The 20909-nt window shown below is 57.4% G+C and overlaps 5 protein-coding genes across 5 annotated transcripts; all 5 read left to right on the top strand.

Annotated features, from left to right (window-relative positions):
- Positions 1–2718: 2718 nt before the first annotated feature.
- Positions 2719–8481, top strand: BKCO1_3000192 (histidine-rich protein; the record flags this gene model as incomplete). Its single annotated transcript, XM_020274088.1, has 1 exon — positions 2719–8481. One exon carries the CDS (start codon positions 2719–2721, stop codon positions 8479–8481), a length of 5763 nt encoding a protein of 1920 aa, XP_020134588.1.
- A 1314-nt stretch (positions 8482–9795) lies between these two features.
- On the top strand, positions 9796–11193 carry BKCO1_3000191 (uncharacterized protein; the record flags this gene model as incomplete). Its single annotated transcript, XM_020274087.1, has 1 exon — positions 9796–11193. The coding sequence occupies one exon, from the start codon at positions 9796–9798 to the stop codon at positions 11191–11193; it is 1398 nt and encodes a 465-aa protein (XP_020134589.1).
- A 769-nt stretch (positions 11194–11962) lies between these two features.
- BKCO1_3000190 (uncharacterized protein) lies at positions 11963–14256 on the top strand (the record flags this gene model as incomplete). Its single annotated transcript, XM_020274086.1, has 2 exons — positions 11963–12349; positions 12418–14256. The coding sequence occupies 2 exons, from the start codon at positions 11963–11965 to the stop codon at positions 14254–14256; spliced, it is 2226 nt and encodes a 741-aa protein (XP_020134522.1).
- A 609-nt stretch (positions 14257–14865) lies between these two features.
- BKCO1_3000189 (uncharacterized protein) lies at positions 14866–16599 on the top strand (the record flags this gene model as incomplete). Its single annotated transcript, XM_020274084.1, has 1 exon — positions 14866–16599. The coding sequence occupies one exon, from the start codon at positions 14866–14868 to the stop codon at positions 16597–16599; it is 1734 nt and encodes a 577-aa protein (XP_020134461.1).
- Positions 16600–17391: 792 nt separating this feature from the next.
- On the top strand, positions 17392–20491 carry BKCO1_3000188 (uncharacterized protein; the record flags this gene model as incomplete). The annotated part of the gene is made up of 4 exons (XM_020274083.1): positions 17392–17920; positions 17990–18793; positions 18853–19478; positions 19541–20491. The coding sequence occupies 4 exons, from the start codon at positions 17392–17394 to the stop codon at positions 20489–20491; spliced, it is 2910 nt and encodes a 969-aa protein (XP_020134462.1).
- Positions 20492–20909: the final 418 nt, after the last annotated feature.

Genomic DNA, 20909 nt, shown 5'->3' with positions numbered 1-20909 from the left:
AAAGCCCAGTCGGCTTGCCAACAACGATTCCTTCAAACTGTCTTCGCGGGCTATGCAAAGCATATCATCACTATCCTCGACCTTGAGGCGGTATTCAACTACGTTCGTGCTCGTGTCGCCAAACGTCACGACGACCGCAAGTCGGAAAAAGCTACAAAAGAGAAAAACACCGTCTGGACACCTCACTCGCGTCTTCGATGAACTGAACACCGCGAAGAACACGATCAGGGCTCTCGAGGACGTTTTTGAGGTACACAAGACCTATCAGCGCGTCATCGCAACAAACTTCCACGTTCTGCCAAAACGTCACCTGCGCACTACAAGATATCAACGACCATACATTGTAGCAGTACAACGAGCGTCGCATCAAAGCTTGGCTAGAGGCGCAGACACCGGAGCCGGGGGTGGCGGGAATGAATCAATATCACCTGCAGAGCGATCTCTGAGAAATGGGCGGAGATATTTGGAGTGGATCTGACGGACGAAGACGTTCCGCTGTGAGAGCAACAAGATGCGATGACGTTTGAAGAGTTTTTGCAGCAGTTAGACGGTCATAAGAGGCTTGAGAGCGTGGAGAGGATTTTCGGACGGCGTCTGACGGCGATGGAGAACATTGGCGATACCTTCCACGGAATCATCGATTACAGACTGATACGGATGAATCTGCATCTGAATCTGAGGTGGCTGGAGGAAGCAGGGTCTATTGGTGATGGTGCTGGCGAAGTTCGCTTCGACAACATTAAGAGTATCTTTGATAGCGTTGGCTATAGCTCGTTGCCACAAATATGGCTGTATGGGCACCTAAATATGAACCCAAAAGATTTGAAATTGGGTATAATGTGGCGTCGATTCCGTTATTAGCGTAGTAAGCGTATCGATCCATATACAAGAATGCAGTTTTATCTTTGAAGTGTTGTTAGTTTGCTCACAAAATTGAACTTCTGCTTTATGCTACAAGCCTACATCAAGCGGATACGAATGTTAGAAACAATGAACTGTTGTTCCATGGAGTTTAAATATGCATGCTTGAGAACGCTTTCAGTGACTTAGCATGAGGCTGCCATCCCGATGTCTCGCCTCCACGAAGCGAGCTCGGCCATGAGGCCAGTGACTGATGAATTACCTGCCCCCGTCACATCCTCTCAAGGTTGCAATTGGAAATTTCTCTATATATCTAAATGTCTGTGGAACTTGGGAGTTAGAAACCAAAACCACAGGCAAGTTGCTGTCGTGATCCCCTGTGCTGTTTACGCTCACTGTGCTGCGGCATGCTGTGCGGACGCCAGGGTTTGAAAAAGGGCGTGGAGACAGCAGGCTCTCGGTCTTGCGTCACTATATGGTTGGAGAGCGATTTCACGCTATACCCTGCGTTTCTCATCTTCAGTGAGGCTCAGAGTCACGGTGCTGGCCTGTTTGATATTTGCCCCCTCGCCAGTGTCGCGCTCGCGCTTCCCGCCTAAAAGGTGATTGCGATGCCGCTGATCTCCCAACCAATCAGCTGGTGGCGCATGCTGACAGGGTGGCTTCGAAAGTCGCGAGCGGGCGGCCATGCGATTCGCGCTGGCGGCCAGACGAGCGCGCGCAAGTTGGTGGCGAAACTGTTCCCGATTGGCGGTCAACAATTCACTCAATTGAATTTCGGCGTCTTTTCCTGCGCTGGGCTCGATTTGCCAAGCAGAATTCTGTTCGGACGCATTATGAGACCGTTCTGGAGGAAAGCACAATGCACTGTAACCTCGCTTTTCTCTCACGCAAAGCTAACACTCGGCAGTCATGTGCCCAGTATTCCGTAACACCGCCCGCCAGCAGCAAGGCGGGCGTTTAGGATACCGCCGATAACCCCCTCGACCGCGAAGACGTCTGGATTCCCAAATCTTCGGAAACCGCATGCAAGCCGCAAAGCTCGACGAGCTCATACACAGAATCGAAATCAATCTCAGACAGCAGTACTTCTTGTCTTCGGCATAGCTATAGTGGCAATGGGCTTTTCATCTGTCACGCAAATCTACGCGTCGTGCTCCCTATTGTGTCGACTTTTGGTATCTCAGTTCTACCTTTCTGGAAGCTGAAGTCGACAAGCACCTGGATGGAAATACCGCGGAACTGAATTGGGTGAAGGAATGGTGTTGATAGATTTTTAGCCGTTGGGAAACTAGGCATTGAAACCCCTCAATATTGGCTATTGCAACACGCTGCCCTGGTGAAGGAGCCGTACATGCGGAGAAGACGGCGGACTTGCAGCTGGATTCAGTGACACATAAACGCATATCTTGACCGTGAGCCACGTTTTCAAATCCAAGTACTGTTCGGAAGCTCTCCATGGTTTGATACTGCATGGGAGATATCATTGGCAACGGCTATCATTAGCATGTGAGCCCCAAGATTGAGGGTCTCTCAGACGTAAGTCAGGCATATCGCCGCTTAGGGTCGGAAACGACGCGCTTGAGCTTGCCCGAGGGTTGATGCGGTTCCCTAGATGCGACCTCATGGGTATCTGTATCACGAGGCCGGCCATCATAGGTGGCTCAAGCATGATTGCATGCTTGTTTAGGTAGTTGGCGCGCTTTTCAGGGCGAGGTCGTGGCTGGCGAGATGCCCTGTGCGCACCTTCGCTGGTGGGCGGAAGGTTAGATATAAACAACACCGCGGCGCGCCGACACACTCTCCCTCCTCCTCTAAAATTTTCGATCCACTCTTGTCGTGATTTGCTTCCATCTCATGGACAATCCCGCGACATTGCAAGCCTACGATCGATTCTACCAACCTCTGAGCAACGCTCTCTCGAACCTGAAAGCACTCGCTCACCAGCATCCATACCTCATCTTGATTGCAATTGCTTCTTTCCTGTTCCAATACTACGAGATGACGCTCTTTGGGCTGCCGCGCATCTTCGGCCGCAGCGTCACTGCCGGTACGCATACCGACGCACTTGACGACGCTCCCATCGACGAGAATGCTGACACACTCAAAGATCAGGCCGAAGACAACACCGAGGATAAGCCTGCAGCCGATGAGCATGCCGAGTCTAATCCCGCGAAGAAGGGCGGCTTTGACTTCTATGCTGATATCGTGGGGAGCATCCACCCGTTGCCCACCCTTGGTAAAGAAAAGACCACCCACGGGATCCCCGACTCGTCTTCCCATGTGAGGATCGGCTCTACGTCCTCATTTGACTCGGACGACTCAACCGTTATCGACGACTCAATTGAACTTCCCGACCTGGCCGCCATCCAGCTGGATGCCGGCGACTTCGCCTTCTCTCGTCCCGCCACCTGGCTGGAGACGGACGGCATCATCTACCGCAACGGCCACGCCCGCGGCGTCACCAATATCCAACACGATAACAAGGTCTGGGATTTGCGTGAGCTGATCAGCACTCTGGTCGCCGACCTCTTGGGCAGCAAGTGCGTGCAGGAAGAGGCCCAAGCCACCATCGCCCGCCTGAAGATCACCCACGCTGCGGCACTCGGCCACGCGCAGAGGAAGAAGAAGAACAATGTGTTCCTCTCCTCGCTCCAGGAGCAGAACAAGTCTGCTTTGGCTAACCTGGAGAAGAAGTACAATGCCAGCATCGCGAAGCTTCGTGCTGAGCAGAAGTCGACCATCACACTTCTAACCAAGAAGCACAATTCCGAGCTCCTTGTGGCCAAGACGATGGGTCAGAAGGAAGTCAAGGCGAAGACGGCCCATTACGCGTCTGGTATTGCGTCCATCAAGCAGGGATCTGAGCGCGATCTTGATCAACTGCAGAAGGAACTCACTGGCACAGTCGACATGTTCAACAAAGAGTACTCCCTCATCAAGAACTTCTTGGAGACTGAAAAAGGGCGTGCCGCTTCTTGGCGCCAGACCTTGGACCAGTGTCAGGCCCAGATTGCTTCCATGGAGTGTATCAACGAGCTTGGCATTCGGACCATGAAGTTGAAGCAAAAGTGCGAGCTTGAAGCCATCAAAACCCAGCACGAGTCTGAGATCGACTCCATCCAATCACATCATGAGGCTGAAGTTGCCTCCATTCAATCTCACCACGAGGCTGAGATTGCCATCATCAAGTCGCTGTGCAGCTCAGAGATCACCTCCATCAAGGCGCAGCACAAGTCTGAAATCGCCGACCACGAGTCCGCGCTGGACAAGCTTGAGTCCGAGGTCGCCACCGCTCTCGCCTCCCTTGACGACGAGTACTCCTCGGTTCTCAACTCTTTGAAGTCTAACGATGAGCTCACTATTGCTCTACCCAGGACCGTGGACCAACAACAGGCCCACATTACTTCGCTTCATGCGCAGCATCAGTCAGAAGTCACTTCAATCAAGGAAGGCTACGACTCCGCCCTGGACAAGCTCGAAGCTGAAGTGATTGCTGCTCTTGCTTCTCTTGACAACGAGCACTCCTCGATCATCAAGGGTGCAATCATCCTACCCAGGACCAAGGGCCAACAGCAGGCCCAGCTCGATTCGATCAAGTCGAAGCACAAGTCTGAGATTACTTCAATCCAGAACAACCACGAGTCCATTTTGAAAAGCCTGCAAGTCAAAGTCAACGCCACTATCGCTTCTTTCGAGGCCGAGTACGTCTTGACTGTCAGCTCCATCCAGCCCGGTCACAGTCAGCGAGCCGACCATGAAGCGGTCATCCAAAAGCTCGTCAAGAGCCACATCGATATGGAGGTCATTCGCAATCTCAAACATGAGATCGACACGGCACTCGAAGGCACCCACGCTTCCTTCAAGGCGGCGCGCCATCTGCCCAGCCCCGTCGCCAAATCCCCTCAGCCTGACATCGAGTGTCCCTCCCTCGCCTCGGATCGTCACACTCCCCAAGTGGAACCGATCGTGATCGACCCTTCTCTTCGGTTGGAGTACCTCAAGGCTCGTCAGCAGGCTAACCTGCAGGGACAGGGCCTCGTAACCTGCAGTCCTTTCAGTGAAGCAGGCGGTTTACTGGATGAGGACGAGCAGTGCTCTGACACGTTGTCCGACACGGGCACGGTCATCCACTTCAAGCATCTTCCTCCTGACAGCCTGCTGGACGGGGGCGACTTCCGCCTCTTACTGGATGATGACAGCGACGGCTTCTGCCTCTCGCTACTAGATGAGGACGACGATTCCGATACGGGTACGGTGGTCCATACCGAGGACTCCTTTCCCGACAGCCAGCTCGACAGCAACGACTTCCGCCTTTGGGTGGACGACGAGGATGATTCCGACACGGACACGGTCATCCACATCGACAACATCGCAGACACCAACCCTCTGGCCAGCGGCGACTTCCGCCTCTCGCTAGACGAGGATGACGATTCCGATACAGGCTCGGTCATCAACACCGAAACCCCCCCTCCCGCCAGCCAGCTAGACAGCAACGACTTCCGCCTCTGGGTGGACGACGAGGAAGATTCCGACACAGACACAGTCATCCACACCGACACCAACATCTCCGACACCAACCCTCTAGCCAGCGGTGACTTCCGCCTCTCCCTCGAAAACGACTCCGACCACAATTCCAACCCCGACTCCACCCCCGACTCCACCCCCGACTCCACCCCCAACTCCCAGGACTACCACTCCCCCCAACCGCCCCCGCGCACTCCAAACGAGCAGACTCGCGTCGAGACATCGATACCGCCGCCTTCGCCTTCGCCTTCGCCGTCGCCGGACGCCGGGCCCGTGCTCCCCCATCGGGACGCGGTTGTGTACTGGCCGAATGATGGCGACGACGATGAAGACAACGACGGCTCGCGCGAGCCACTGATTGACGACGACGTGCGTGAGACTGAGGCGGGTAATTGTTGCTGCGAGGACCGTTCGTCGGACGCCGGGCCTGCGATCCCTCATCGGGACGTGGTTGTGTACTGGTTGGATGATGATGACTGCGGTTCTTGCGGTGACGAGCTGGTGGTGGGAGGTGCTGCGCGGGGGGTACGGGTCTTGGAGGTGGGGGAGGGGAAGGGGGAGGAGGAGGAGGAGGACAAGGAGGAGGAGGAGGAGGATGTTGCGTGTCAACAGGATGATGATGATGTTGATGATGGCGCGGACCAGCAGTTGTCTGTGATGATGTCGGGCTTGAAGATTTCTGTCGTGGATCGGGCTGAGGATCTTGACGATGACTGCATCGACGACTCGGATGGTGCAGTGGGTCGGGATGGTCTGGGTTCGTATGCGAGCCAGCAGTTCTTCGAGGAGACAGCATTCGAGATCCACAACGACGTCGTCGGCCCTGATGGCCAAGAGGACGAGTCCTTCGACGTTCAGGAGGCGAGCTTCATCCACGCCCCCATTCCCGTCAGGGTCGTGGACATCAACGCGCTCAGCGAGCGTCTGCAAGAAATGCTGCAGCGACAGCAAGAGCAGGAAGGCTCCGAGGCTGGTATCGAGGAGAACAACAACGATCAGGAGGGTCAATTCTACGATGACTATGAGGCGGACGACTTCAACGGACCCACTAAGATCGAGGTCGCCAACGTCCGGAAGCTGAGCGAGCACCTGCAGCAGCAGCTCCAATCGTCCGACGACAACGCCATCGCCTCGCCGCCGTCTTCGCCGTCGAAGGCCATCGTACTTCACAACCCCCGCCACGCCACCCTCCTCAGTCCCTTTGCCTTCGACGAGTCTCAGAAGTACGCCGAGGCGTTCCCCTCCTCCACCACAGATGAAGAAGAAGATGTTGATGATGATGAAGAAGAAGAATCCGAAGAATCCGAAGAAGAACAAGAAGACGCAGAAGAAACCTCCCCATCCCAATCCCCTCCCCCGTCCTCCTCCCCTCCCCCCTTCTCCAACAGCTTCCTCGCCGCCCAACTCTCCGCCGCCCAATCCGACATCTACCAGCTCATCGCCTCCAACACGGCGCTAACCTCCGACCTCGCGCAAGCCCGCTCCGGCGCCCCCGCCGCCTCCTCCTCCTCCTCAGAAGAAGAAATCGCCCGCCTCCGCGCCCACATCCACCAGCTCGAAGCCACCAACGCGCACAACAGCGCCGCCTACCACGAGGCCAAGCGCGCAGCCGAGCACAACGAGCGGGCGTGGCAAGAAGCGCGCTCGGCGCAGCGCCGCGAGCGCGCGCGCGGCGAGCAGTGGGAGGAGTGGGCGGACGTCCAGGAAGGCAAGGTGGAAAGGCTGCAGGACGAGCTGGTGCGCGAGCGCGCCGCGGCCGAGGGCGAGCGGTGGAGCAACCGCAAGCAGGCGGCGCACGTGCGGGCGCTGCTGGCGGAGCGGGTGCCGGTGGATAACTACAACGTGCGGTTGCATGGGGAGAATGTCAGGTTGAAGGAGCGGGTCGAGCGGGCGGAGAGGGAGGCGCGCGAGGCGAGGGGGTTTGCGGAGGATGTGTTGGGGAGGGCGGTGGGGGTCGTGGAGAGGATGAGGGAGGAGGGCGTGGTCAGTGTCGCGAGGCTGGCGGAGCTGACGAATGATGAGGTGGTTGCGGGACTGGCGGAGGACATGCGCGAGTTCATGGAGGCGTGCAACCACAATATCGGCGTGGGCAGGAAGCTGGTCGCCACCAATGCGGAGCTCGTCGACGCTGCCGCCGCCGACCGCGACACCATCGCCAAGCTGAGGGACGAGGTTGTCAACCTCAAGGACAAGCTCACCGATACCAAGGACAAGCTCGACGCCGCATCCATTGATGAGGGTTTCGCCGCCGCCGCCGCGGAGCGCGCCGAGGCTGAGGTTGCCGGTCTGCGGGAGCAGGCTGAGCGCGTGCCCGGTCTCGAGGCCGATGTGCGCGACCTGGATGAGCGGCTCCTTGACGCCCAGATCGACGCGGCGCCGGCCGACTACAAGGAGATCCTGGCGGACCTGCGGACCCAGCTGGATGCGAAACAGATGGGCGTCGACGCGCTGACGGCCCGTGTGCGTGCTGCCGAGGCGGTGCAGACCCAGCATGCGATGTGCGAGCGACTGGCCAAGGACAGAGACGACCAGGCCGAGGCGAACCACGGCATCATCGCGTTCTTGCACAAGCGGAATCATGAGTTGGCAGCTGAGATGGTGCAAATCAGGAAGGCGGCCGGCTTGCCCGCGAAGAACTACGTCGTCGACGGTGGTTGTGGACAGGACGAGTACGGCAGAGTCAGGATGCGGTACATGATGCAGAGGATGGCAGAGGTCCACAACTACAGGCTTATCAAGGAGGACTTCGACTTCTGCGACAATTTGGACGAGCTGATCATGGAGCCTGCCGATGACAGCGAGGCCCCCCTCTGGGATCGTCCCATGACCGCGGCGGAGAAGGCGGTGGAAAGGGTGTTGGACAAGATGCTGGGAGTTTTCCGGGGTGTGAAGGGTGACGGAAAGGACTCCGAGGACAGCAAAAAGTTTATTCCGGAGCCACTGGACTTGGAGACGGATCCTAAGGAACAGAAGTTGGCTGATGCAAGGTCTGAGGAGGAGCAGGCGATGCGCAGGAAGACCGCCGAGGAGGTTCGTGCGGCCGTGTTGAAGGAAAACGAAGATGCTCAGATCCTGGCTGAAGAGTCTTTCTAGCTGGTACATCAGATCTGCACGAACGGTTCAGGGGTAGTTTAGACTTGCTTTGGAGTTGCGGGCATCGGCACATCAAGGTGGAAAAAAATAGGCTGCTCAGCCTAGGATTTGGGATTTACAAGAGTTAGCGTCGTGTTTTGTGCATTATCTTCCTCTCTTTCTTAATTTTCTATACCTCTTCTCTGTATGTGATCTGTTAGTCAAATGGCATTTGATATTAATGGCGATAAATATGGACTTTGTTGATATAAACAAAGCACAAAGCCGGCAGCACTGAGTGAATCGTGGGCGCCCATGCAAAGCTGTTGATACACATAGAAGAAGAAAATGAGCGTGCGAGTGGTTGCTGTCATTACATCGATAGCGTCAAGTTGATCAGAAATTTCATCAGACGTCTCCCAAAGCAACATCCTCCAGTAAACGCATCGTAGGTGTAAATCCAGCTTTGTATGTTTTGCATCGCATTGTCAGATAGACAAAGACACTTGTAATATATTCAATCTTGCTAAACAATGACTTCTTGGGCTTTCACGACCCATTCGCTGACCCCGGCACGTAGAATGAGAAACTCATCAAAGGGAATTAACAGGAAGACTACGCTGGCGGGTTACATTCGTGGTACAAAGGAAAAGAGTTCGTGAATGCAGTTAAGCTCTATGGCTGATTTGCTCTAATTGTTTTTGTATGTACCTGTACGCTGCGGTATTAGTATCACTTCCTGACACCAGTCTATATTCCATAGATCTATCAGCGTATGACTTCTACGCAGTCTACAGTTTAAGAAAAGCTGAGTTTGTACGTATTCTTACGTTGGTCGTCTCATCATTGAGGTTTGAGAGAACACTTCGTTGCCTGTGGTGTCAGCTAAATGATCATGTGCTGACAATAACACCATTGACATCATCGTGAGCCGGATTCAGAAACTGCATATTGGCTCACCGGGACCCCATGACCGACTCTAGATCTGCTAACACCAGGGTTGTCAGGCGCAATCCAAACTACCACCCGCGGCGACGGGACGTGGCGCTCAATCCAAGCCCCTCCCCCGGGTCCAGTCACAGAAGCTTCCAACTACAAAATACTCAGAATTTCTTCAGGACCCATCCAACCCTCTTCAACTAAGATTAACTTTCCGCCCGTTGTCCAAGACAGCTGCCATCTACCAATCCACCCGCGTTTCTGACCAAGAAGAGACCGGCGCTCTCTGATCTTAAATCAACATACTGGTAGATACATACCCCATCCCATTTCGCGCTATGATCTTACATTTGAGCAGGACCATCCCGTTGTATCCACGCCAACCCGTCCGCAGACATGACGGACAAACTCTCCGATAGCATGCGTTGCTTCTCCGACTGGGTCAAGGCCGGCCAGGCCGCCAACACCACCGGAGATACCGTTTCCACGCCCAACAAGCACAACCACAACGACATGAAAGTAATCTTCTCGCAAACCGTCGTCATGGGCGGCACCACCCCATTCGCCCAGGAGAAGCGCCACGGCGGCGTCATCGAGCGTCCGACCCTCAAGCATCCGCGCTCCGACCCCTCCACCACCGCTACCATCGACAGCAACCAGAACAACAACAAAAACCCCACGCCATCCTTCAATCCCCGCCAAACCCAGCTCCCCATCCAGTCCCGCGACGCTCCCACCACCCAGTCTAAGCCGACGACGACGACGACCACCGGCACCGCCGCCACCGGCACCGCCGTCATCAACTTCTCCAAGTCCACGACGCCCCCCAGCAGCCCGACCAAGACAGCAGCCGCTCCGGCTCCGGCTCCCCCTCGTCGCCAAGTCAGCTTCGCCGTCGACGTCCCCAACAACAAGAACAACAAAAACAACACCAACAAGAACGACAGCGGCGTCGGCGGCCTCGCCCGCACCGTCACCAACCCCCCCACCCTGAAACCATCCGCCGCTACCACCACCACCACCGCGGGATCCCACTCCCGCATCGCGGCCCTGGAATCGCAGCTCGCGGCGAGCGAAGAGGCGCAGACGCTCGGCATGAACAAGATCCGCGAATTGCTGCTGAAGGTCAAGGAGACGGAGGAGAAGGCCGGCCGGGAGAAGGCGGAGGTGATCTGCGCGGCGGAGGAGGAGCTGCGCAAGGCGCGGGAGAAGGAGATGGCGCTGTGGGGCGCGATTGAGAGGAGGGATGGGAAGGTGAAGGAGTTGGCGATGGGGGGCGGGGGTGTTGGTGGTGCTGGTGTTGGTGGTGCTACTGGTGCTGGAGGGGAGGAGGTGGAGAAGTTGAAGGAAGAGGTGGAGAAGTTGAAGGGGGAGAATGCCAAGTTGAAAGAGGAGAATGGCGAGTTGAAGGCGGAGGGGGAGAAGGCGAAGGCGTGGGAGGAGAAGAGCGTGGAGAAGTTTGATGCGCTGAGGAAGTATGCGATGGAGATGGAGGCGAAAGCGGAGAAGGCGGAGAAGGTAACGAAAGAGGTGCACAAGCTGGGCCAAGAGCAGTGGGAGCGTGCGGAGAAGCTGCAAGAGCAGTACGAGCGTGAGCGTGAGGCGAGGGCTGAGACGTGGAACTGGGGCATGAAGTGGAAGAAGCAGGTCGATCAACGCGAGAGGGCCGAGGGCGGCACCCAGCACATCAAGGAGGCCGTCTTCGATCGCATGTACAACAACCTCTGCGACATTCTTGAGGACTGCCGCAAGGACCGTCTGGCCCGGGAGGCTGAGCTCGCGAAGCAGAACTGATCAGCCGCTAACTTCCCGCGCCTGGACCTTGACAAGAAATGGCGGAAACGCATGCTCGACGTATCTTGGTGTGGCGGAGGAGTAAGGAATTAGGGATGTCGCGAGAAGATAAGTTCGAGCATTGTCGTCTTGCGCTCTTTACTCTTGTCATCCGTTTAGCATGTTAGCGGTTTCTCACAACTCACTGTTTTGTCTGGACTATAGGTCCCGCTTTGAGAAATTGATTAGTGGCTTGGTTTATGGAAAACTAGAAAAAGGACTATATAGTTGTAAAACATAGAATAAAAAAAAGGATTCAAACGGAGTTCCCTGACTGCTACTATTTGTGCCCAACGTCTTCAAGCGCCCACGTTGACGTGGCATGAGTAGATGTTGATATTTGGGTACTCAACAGTGGTTCCAAATAGCAGATCTGAGAGAAGTTGGTAAGATACTAAGGGATGACAAGTTGTGTCGTTCTAGTAGTGGACCAGACGCAAGTGAGTTGTGTTCCTGAGAACTACATTAGGTGGTTTCGACTGTGCCGAACGAGTCGACGCCGAGCACGGTTAACACCAGGCGGAAGTCTTTCGTAGAGAGCCTGTCACTTAACACATGGGCTTTCGCCGGCCGGCTTTTGCCTGTGGGGTTTGACAGCGGTCACTGTTACTCTGCCCTACTTAAGCCCTTCACCACTTTCCGTCTACCCTCTTCCTTCTTTCTTCCCTCAATCTACCTTCTGACTTGCGTCCACCCGAGCACTGCAACCGCTCCCACAAACCCCGACGCAATGCTTGAAAACACCAACCCCCAGTGTGGTCGCGCTTCGATCACAGCCCGCATCGGCCGTTGCATGGGCTCCATGCTGCTCGTCACCCTTGGCATGGTCATTTTCCACCTTGTCCAGGGTTTCGTTTTCCTGGCCCACGACTGCCTACGTGATTCAGGCTCAGCCTTCTCCCGTGCTGTCCATGACGGCGGCAACCGCAAGGCCGACAATGCACCCGCTCCAGTCTGGGGCGAGGTCCTCGGCTACATCGAGAAGGACGGCGAGTACTACGGCATGACGGATGCCCTTCACGAGCAGAAGATGAAGAAGCTCCAAGAGGAGCATGAGGACGAGCTGGATGACCTCAAGGCCGAACTTACGAAGCTTCAGGAGAAGTTCAACAGCAGAGTAAGCCGGATACCCACCCGCTGACTGGCAAATACAACAAGTACTCTTGTACTGACCTTGTTGTCCAGGAGAGAGATCGCACCAGGCGTCACAGTGAAGCCATGTCCGCGGCAAATGCCAAGCTCGGCCAGAAGCAGGGCGAGACGGACGCCCTGATGCAGGTGCTGGAAAAACAGATGGCTCAGAACGACCATTTGAACCAGCAGCTTGGCGCCCTCCAGAGTCGAGATCTGGATCAAATCACTGCAGAGAAGGAATACTACCGCATGAGCCATGAACAGGTCATGATCGAGCGCGACAACCTCCACGACAAGTGCTGCCAGCTCCGTGACATGGTCGCCCAGGCGAACTACGAGAAGGAACAGGCATGCACCGCGAAGCAAGAGGCCTGCGACATGGCCTCTTTCCGCCTGACCGCACTCGATGCTGCCAACGAAAAGGCCCAAGAGGCCGACAAGCGCGCCTTGCTCGCCGCCGACAGGGGGCTGGACCTAATCGACAAGCTCGAGTCCGCCCTGGCGGAGCACGCCCACACCAAGGCCGAGCTGGCCGAAGTCGAGAAGCAATGCGAATGCTTCATCGAGTTCGCCGAGCGCCGCGAACAAGAAGCAAAGGGCTACGAAACCGCCATCGAACGCCTCAGCAAGCAGCTCGACCGCGACGGCTGGGACGACCTCGTGCACGAGAACGCCCACCTCCACCGCCTCCTCGCCTCCCGCGACGCCCAGATCGCCACCCTATCCACCACCACCCCGCCCGACTCCAACCATTCCACCGCCGCCGCCACCGCCGCCGCCGACGCCTCCAGCGCCCAGATCCAAACCCTCTCCAACACCCTCGCCGCGCGCTCCGCGCTGCTCGCCTCCCACGAAAAAGACATCAACGACCTCGAATGGGAACTGGCCGTCGTGTCCGGCTCGCAGATCGCGCACCTCACCGCCGAAGCCACGCGGCTGCGGCCCCTCGCGGCCGAGGTCCCCGTCCTGCGCGCGCGCGTCGCGAAGCTGCAGGGCGAGCTGCTGTGCCACTGGTCGGCCATCACGCCCGATTTCGCGGCGTTCGGCAGGGAGTGCAACAGGCGGCTGCATGCGGCGTGGTGCGAGGCGATGGGGGCGATGCTGGATGCCGAGCGCGTGGTCGCGGAGCAGCGGGGGGTGGTGGAGCATCATCGGAAGCATTGTGTGAGGGATCGGGAGCTGTGGGGGGAGGAGCTGCGGTTTTATTTTGGGAATTTGGATGCGTTGGGCATGATGCTGAGGGAGAGCCATAAGGAGTGCAATGCGTTGCGGAGGAAGATGGGGTTGGCGGTGCCGCGGGGGGGCCGTGTGGGCAGCACGATACCGGTTGAGGTGCGTGAGGGGGTGAGGGCGATTGCGACGAGGAAGGGGTACGAGCTGAAAGATGTCGAGCGCGAGGCGTTCGATGTGAAGGATCGGGAGACGGAGGAGGACGACGACGGCAGCGCGGATGCGGTGCTCGAGCTGGAGTTGGCGACTGGTCGCGAGCCCACGGCTATGGAGCGCATCATGGATTCCACGCTGCGGCGCATCGGGCAGAAGACGTCCGAGTTGATTCAGGCGGCGGGCTCTGACAGAAAGGAGGTGCTGCAGCGGGTCCAAGGGTTCTATGGCTCGAACAACGATGCGAGGGATGGTGGTGAGACTGACACGACGCCGGCTTCGCCCCAGACAAATGGTGAGAGCAGTAAGACGACACTCTCGTCGCCAGAGATGGGCAGCGAGAACAGCACCATGCCCTCTTCGCCCTCTTCGCCGGTGGACAATGAGAACAACACCATGTTCTCGTTCAAGATGCCTATGGCAAGCTTTGGTCAGATGGGGAGTATCTTGGCCGAGGTGAAGGCGGAAGCGGAAGCGAGGTCTTCTCAAATGAAGGACGACCAATAGGCGCGGCATGAGATGAGAGCTACTCCCGTAGAACGAAGCTGGTTCAGTAGAAAAAGAGGTTATGGGGAGAAAATGGTGTAGCACATGGGCGGAGAAGTAATAGCTTCCATTGTTTTATTAGCGCTGTATCACTTGAATTTTCTTTGTATCTTTGGATTTGACAGATGTGCTTTCTTATTTTTTCTTTTTGTGTTTTATAGTCGGAGACGCCAAAGGCCATCGAGCCACACCGTGCGGTATGGGATTCCGCGCGTTCTTTCATAGAGCCACAGATAGCTTGCTTTGTATGGTGAGCGTTGTTATAGCTCTATTTCATAGTTTCATCAAGCACAAATCATCACGTGCATTGGATCTTACTCTCCGCCCCAAATGCAGCGCTTGTAGGTAGCAAACGGCGGGTGACCATTCATCCCCGATATCACGCCGCGAAGGTTCTTGGAGCCGATCATAGCATGCGCCTGCCCGCTCAAAGGCAGAGCGTTCAAGAATCGAGCGCCGCGTTCACTTGTCACTGACATTCGCTTGGCACGCTCGTCTACAAAAGGGCTTCCTCGAGCCTCTACCCTTCATCCTCCTCCACCTTCTCCACCTTTTCGACCTTGCAAGAAGATGGATGCGGATGATCGACAGACTCAGCCCGGCGCACCCTACTATAGGCTGTCGCAGGGCCCGCCTGAGGGAAGCCCACCACAAGAGCCGAAGGTTGAGCAACAGCAGCAAGATAATCCTCAAGCTCAGTGGCATGTGAGCCAGCCGTACAACCCGTACGCCTTCGGTTTTCCACCTCAGTCTCAACCTCACCCGGAGCAGCAACAGGTCGTCGGAAACCCGCCTCAGCCATACGCTCAATATGGCAACCCGCCCTACGCACCCTACTACCCGCCGATGGGATACGGAGGTTATCCTCACAACTTTCCGCCTCAGCAGCTTGAGAACAGTTCGCGTGACCAAACTTCGCAGGGGCAGTTCCAACAACCTCCGCCGGCGCCAGCCCCGGATGGTCCTCAGGTCCATCCAGGCGCCCTGCAGCACCCTCAGCCTGGACAGCACCCTCAGTTCCAGCAGATTCCATACCCCGGCTATCCTCCTCATCCGCAGATGCAACAGTTTCCACATGCCTGGATGCCGCCCGGTTACTATCCAAACCCACTCGGCGGCCAGATGCAACCCGTCAACAGCCATGCAGGTAGTTCAGACCCGCCGCACCACGGCGCTACCGCGCATCCCGGTCAGGCGGGAAGTCCGACACCTCAAGTCGAGCAGAAGATGCACCATGGAGGTTACCCGCTCCCTCCTTCGGGCAAGCCAGCGTATCCTTCTCCATATCCGCTAGTTCCTACAGATAACACCGCCAACCCGGTTCGGCCTCACGTTCAAGACCCGGTTGCGCAGCCCGCGCCTGCGCCCGCGCCTCAACCCGTGCCTCCCGCTCCGCGTTCACGAGAGCCGTCCTACGCGCCATCAAGATTGTCTTCTGTCGCGCGTACCAGCGCCAACACCAAGACCGCTGCGACCGCCCCCGCTCCCGCCGTGACGACCCGGCGTGCCGCGCGCGCGCGCTCCGCCGCACAAGCTGCCGCCATCGCTGACAGCCAACAGGGTGGCGATGACTCCACCAGCAAGCCAGCCGATGCTACCGCGCACATCGAAGGCATGACAAATGCCATGTCCATCACCGAGACCCCCGCCATCGAGGCCGCTGGCTCCGCAACGAAGCGCACACTTCTCTCGCCCCCACCTCCCTACGGTCCCACCGCCACCAACCCCGACTTCCGCTGCTCGCAGGAGACGCAGCGCTTGCATCACCTCACCCTCGAGCGCGGCGGCAAGAAGACCAACAACATCAATATCCACGGCGTCAAGCATGCGCATATCTGCGTCGAGTGCTCGACCAAGAGGAAGAGAGGGTGCGATCGGCTGTGGCCGTGCGTGAATTGCTGTCGGGTCAACAAGAAGTGGGGAGATTGTCGGTACGAGAGTACGAACGAGGTGCCGTCGGACTCAGAGGACAAGGGAGACGGCGGGGTGTCCGAGAACTGCAGCCCGCCGGCCTTCCACGACGCTCGCAGCGGCTCAAACACTCCATCTGCGGCCGGACCGACGACTATGCTGACGACGACGACGACGGCCGCCACTCGTCACTCTACGCCGGCGCCTGGTGATAGCGACAGTCCTGCCGCCGTCTCCTCGCATTTGCCTAGGCGGTACTCTCCTCCGCTCCACCTCAATCTCGATTTCGGACCGGACGGACCCATCTCGCTTGGGACATACGCGGCGCAGAGACAGCAAGAAGAAGCACGGATTGCGCAGGAGAAGAAGCAGCGTCAGCAGCAGCGAAAGTGAGACTGTGTTGGTGCAGTATCGTGTCAGCTGGTGCACGACTCTGGCGAACACACGATGGTATTGGAGGTGCCTCCGAAGTGAGGTGTTGGACGGTATTGGGTCTTGGGTTTGGTCCGGCTGCATTTCTTTAAGCGGATGGCCCGCATGCTGTTTGGATGCGTGGTTTGATGATGGTTAAATTGGGGTTTTCTCTGCACGGCGATTGTGTGGGTATTTCTGCGGTATTCCCGGGGAACAAAAGAACATGGAAGGGAAGGGAAGGGAAGGGAAGGGTGAGGTTCAGGTTGGGTAGGAATTAGCTTAGCGGCGCTTGCCTATCACGGCTAGCTCGCTCACATCCCTGCAACGACCTCGTCGTACTGAACCTCCGCGCCTGGATGAAGAAGATCTCATATCTTGATTCTAGGTCTTGATCTTTAATTGATGCAGTCCATCTTCGACGAGTGAACAAAATGCATTCTGTGGATTTGTCTACTGCAACTACTCTTGCTTGAGGTTGAGATGAAGTAATTAGGTGAGGCTCTAAGACACAGCTCTCACATTGAGACCAAGTGAGAACGGCAGCGAGGTCCAAGACTCACCTGCAGCGCAATCTGATGTGCCCCGTGCATCCTCGAGCTCGGTGGCGAATCACTAGCGTGGTCGACCAGTCAGAAGCCGCACGTGATAAAGTATCACTATTAGGTCACATATCTTCAAAACATCTCTCTCCACTGCATCTTCTTTTCTGACCATCACCCAATCAGTACTGCCCGTCAAGTCAAAAAGATCACACCTTGCCTCGAGCTCGCCATGGATTTACAAGACAAGGAGAGTGTTCCGGGCCTGACCCTCTTGTCCGGCAACCCAAACATCGCGTCGGACGAGCAGTCGAGCAAGCAGCCAGGCGAGCAGCAGCAAACAAGTCAAGCAAACACTTCCACGCTAGATGTGGTCTCTGAGCAGCGACCTTCCACCACTGCCACCTTGGCCACAGGTTCCCAGACCACCCCGACCACAGAGCAGCAATCCATTGCTAATCTCACAGCGTCGAATCAACAGCAGATGAGCAAGACCCCCAAGCCAGGACTGCAAGCCTCTCGTCGCTCGGAGACACCCGTCACGACAGAGCCTCACGACACGAACGCGGCGTCCAGTGACACTGATGTTGAACGGCTCGCGCTTCTCCGGCGATGCTTGCGTTGCAAATCCGTGAAGAAGGGCTGCACTGGTGGCAAGCCGTGTGCGGGCTGCGTGAAAGCTAACCTGTCGGCTGAGGAATGCGAGACGGACGTCGAGTACGGAAACCATCAGCGGAGGAGGAAGTCGAAAGGAAAGACTGGTAAGTTGGCTCACTCACGTCGTAAGGAGGAGAGTATTTGTTGCCACTAAATTGTGTTTTTGCGGAAAGGTACCACAACGAAGCGGGCAAAGTCTCCGAAGAAGAAATCAGGTGCCGCGGGTAGGGCTACGGACGGGATTTCAGGTGCCGCCACGCCCGCTAGTGACATTAACACCACACGCGCTGCGCAGACAACGACCGCGACCCACGACACGACTGCGCGCACCGAACGAATCATGGCAGAAGACTCCCTTCAGCCGTCCTCGGCTGCCGCCGCGGCCTCTTCTTCCTCTCCATCCAGCAGTCCGTCCCCGGGCGCACGTCTGGGACCAGACGCTTGGTACGCCCATCTCTTAACGAAGCCAGCGGGCGACACCATGTCACCGGCCGAGCCCGGCTCTAGTGACGCTGTTCAGGCTGCGCAAGCTCCGGATACCACGGTCGCTCAGATGACGACTCAAGCTCAGCTCCTGGCGCTTGACACGACGTCCGCCGCAGGTCACGACAGCAGCATGGGCACCCCGGTCCCAGGCACTGGCCCTCAGCCAAGTGCCGCGCTTCTACCTTTTGCACGCCAGAGTGCGATGGGTCCCGTGACCGCTCCTCCGGTCATGTCGTCGCAGAGCGAGTTGCGCAGCCCCAACAGCGAGGCCAACCAAGTCAGTGCAGCACCGACGAGCAAGACGCCGCGCAAGAGGAACACTACGAACTCGCCCGCACCGCGAGCACCGAAGGAGAAGAAGACGCCTGCGTCCAAGAAGAAAGCAGAAGAAACTGGAGATTCAGCGGAGAAGAAGACCAAAACCCCGCGTAAACGCGCCAAGAAGGCCGATCCGAAGGGAAGCGGACCGAACAACGCGACGCCCGTTCAAGGTATGTTCTTTTGGAGAGCCGTGGTAAGATCGTATTCACACCACTGATAGATGTGACAGGATCAAGTCTTCGCAACGAGATATTCCCGAGTGATGGAAGCAACAAGGATGGCGACGACGCGGCTTCGACGGGACAGCATCCCAGCGCTACACAGTCCCTTGGAGGTGCCGGTCAGAGCCTCGCCTCTTCCATCCCAGGCCTACAGGGCACTTTCATCCCAGGCCTACAGAGCGCAGGTTCCCTCCCGCGTAACCCATACCTCGATAACATCAAGCTCAATACTACCATTGCACCCGGTGGTACTGATCCCTCGAGCCCTAGCGGATTTGCTTCTCAGCAGCAGCAAACTTCCATCACTTTCCCGAGCTATCCGTACACTTCGACTGTGCCGGTGGATAAGCTGACTGTAGCTCCCGGAACTTCCACATACGAGTTGCCTCCAGATGCTTCTCGTCACAGCTCTGAGCGAGACAATTCAAATGTCCAGGACACCGAGATGCGCGAGCAGTCGGATCGTATGATCAACCCGCCTCCAGGCGTGAGCTCCAACTTCAAGTCATACTTTGACGTAGACATGGAGTCCTCTTCGAAGGATGATGAGACGCCCTCGCACTTTGCGACGCCGAAACGCTCCGCCGATGTCTCGGCAGCTTTCGCGGATGCGGTCCGCGAACACCAGATGACCGTAAGTCAACGCCCCCGCCCTCGCCAAACCTGAAAACGCATTCTGACACCCCCTGCCCGCAGACTGTGCAAATCCAGCCCACTTTTCCCAGCGATCGTGATACCTTCACCCCTACTAGCGCCAACAGAGAGAACAGCGAAGTTGACAGCATCTCGAACGAGGCCGAGCACCTTCCCGACGCCGCTCCAACCCAGACAACTTCCGAGCAAGAGAGAAGCTCCTCTGCAAGCGCCGCCGGCGGGCACCAGGACAGCGGCACCATCCAGCACAAGCGCCCCCGCGCTGCATCTCTGAGCATAGCGTTGAACACCACGTCGAAGCGCCCCCGCATCGACTCCGAGCCCGCCGCCGGCACCGCCGTCGATCCGTCCAACACGGCCAACACGGCCGCCACGCCCGCCACGCACGTCGACGAGACCAACTCTCACACAGACAGCGGCGCCAACACCCAGGCCCAAGCCCAGTCAACCCAAATCGCCCAGACCGCCCAAGCCAAACTCCTCACGCAGATCGTCTCCCTCGGCGACCGCATCCTGCGCTCTTCCCCCGGCTTGTTCCCCACAACACGCCACCTCCCAATCCCCGAGCAACAACAAACCCAACAGCAGCACCAACCCCCGCAACAGCACCACCACGCCCCCAACCCCAACCCCACCCCAACCCCTCTCACCCCCCACGAGCTCCGCGCCATCGCCGCCTACCCGCCCGGCGTCTCGACCGCCACCTACGCGCGCCTCACGCCGCGCGAGGCCGAAGCCGCGGAGATGGAGCGGTACCTCGTGTGGTACGCAGCCACTTTCGGAAGTGGTAACGGTGGCAGGGATGTTGGTGGCGCCACAGCGGCGGCTGCGGTGGAGGCGGCGTACGACGCGCCGCCGCCCGGACACGTGTGGGCGAGGCTGAGGCTGGATGTGGGGATGCCGGCGGTGTGGAGGGTGGGGATGAGGCCGCCGCCGGGTGCGGGTGGTGGTAACGGGGATGGGGAGTGGCCGGTGGGTGGGAGGCAGGGCTGAGGGGGAGGGGTAGGTTCGTTGATGGTGGTTGGGGGGAAAGGGAGGGGTAGGTTCGTTGATGGTGGTTGGGGGGAAAGGGAGGGGGGTTTAGGTTCATTTGTGGAGATGGTGATGGGGTAGTTGATGCCAGATGGTGGGGGTGGTCGGAACGACGGGTTGGTTGTGGATGGGGCTGTAACGGTTTCTTTTGCGTCGAGGATTGGTTTGGAGGGGTTGCTTGGATGATTGGTGGGGCTATACCGATATTGGGATGTGAATGGTTGGTGGGGTTATACCGATATTGGGATATGGATGGCGGAAAAGGCTTATTGTTCTGCGACGGGATTACAAAGACCGTTCAGAATTTCTTTACATTGATCTCTTTGGGAGATTCAGAGGCAGAGGTATGGTAGATTCTGTAGCTCACAATCAAAGATAA

The sequence above is a fragment of the Diplodia corticola genome, assembly GCF_001883845.1.
Source record: "Diplodia corticola strain CBS 112549 chromosome Unknown scaffold3, whole genome shotgun sequence".
NCBI classification, from domain to species: Eukaryota; Fungi; Ascomycota; class Dothideomycetes; order Botryosphaeriales; family Botryosphaeriaceae; genus Diplodia; species Diplodia corticola.
This window is presented reverse-complemented; position numbering and strand designations above follow the sequence as displayed.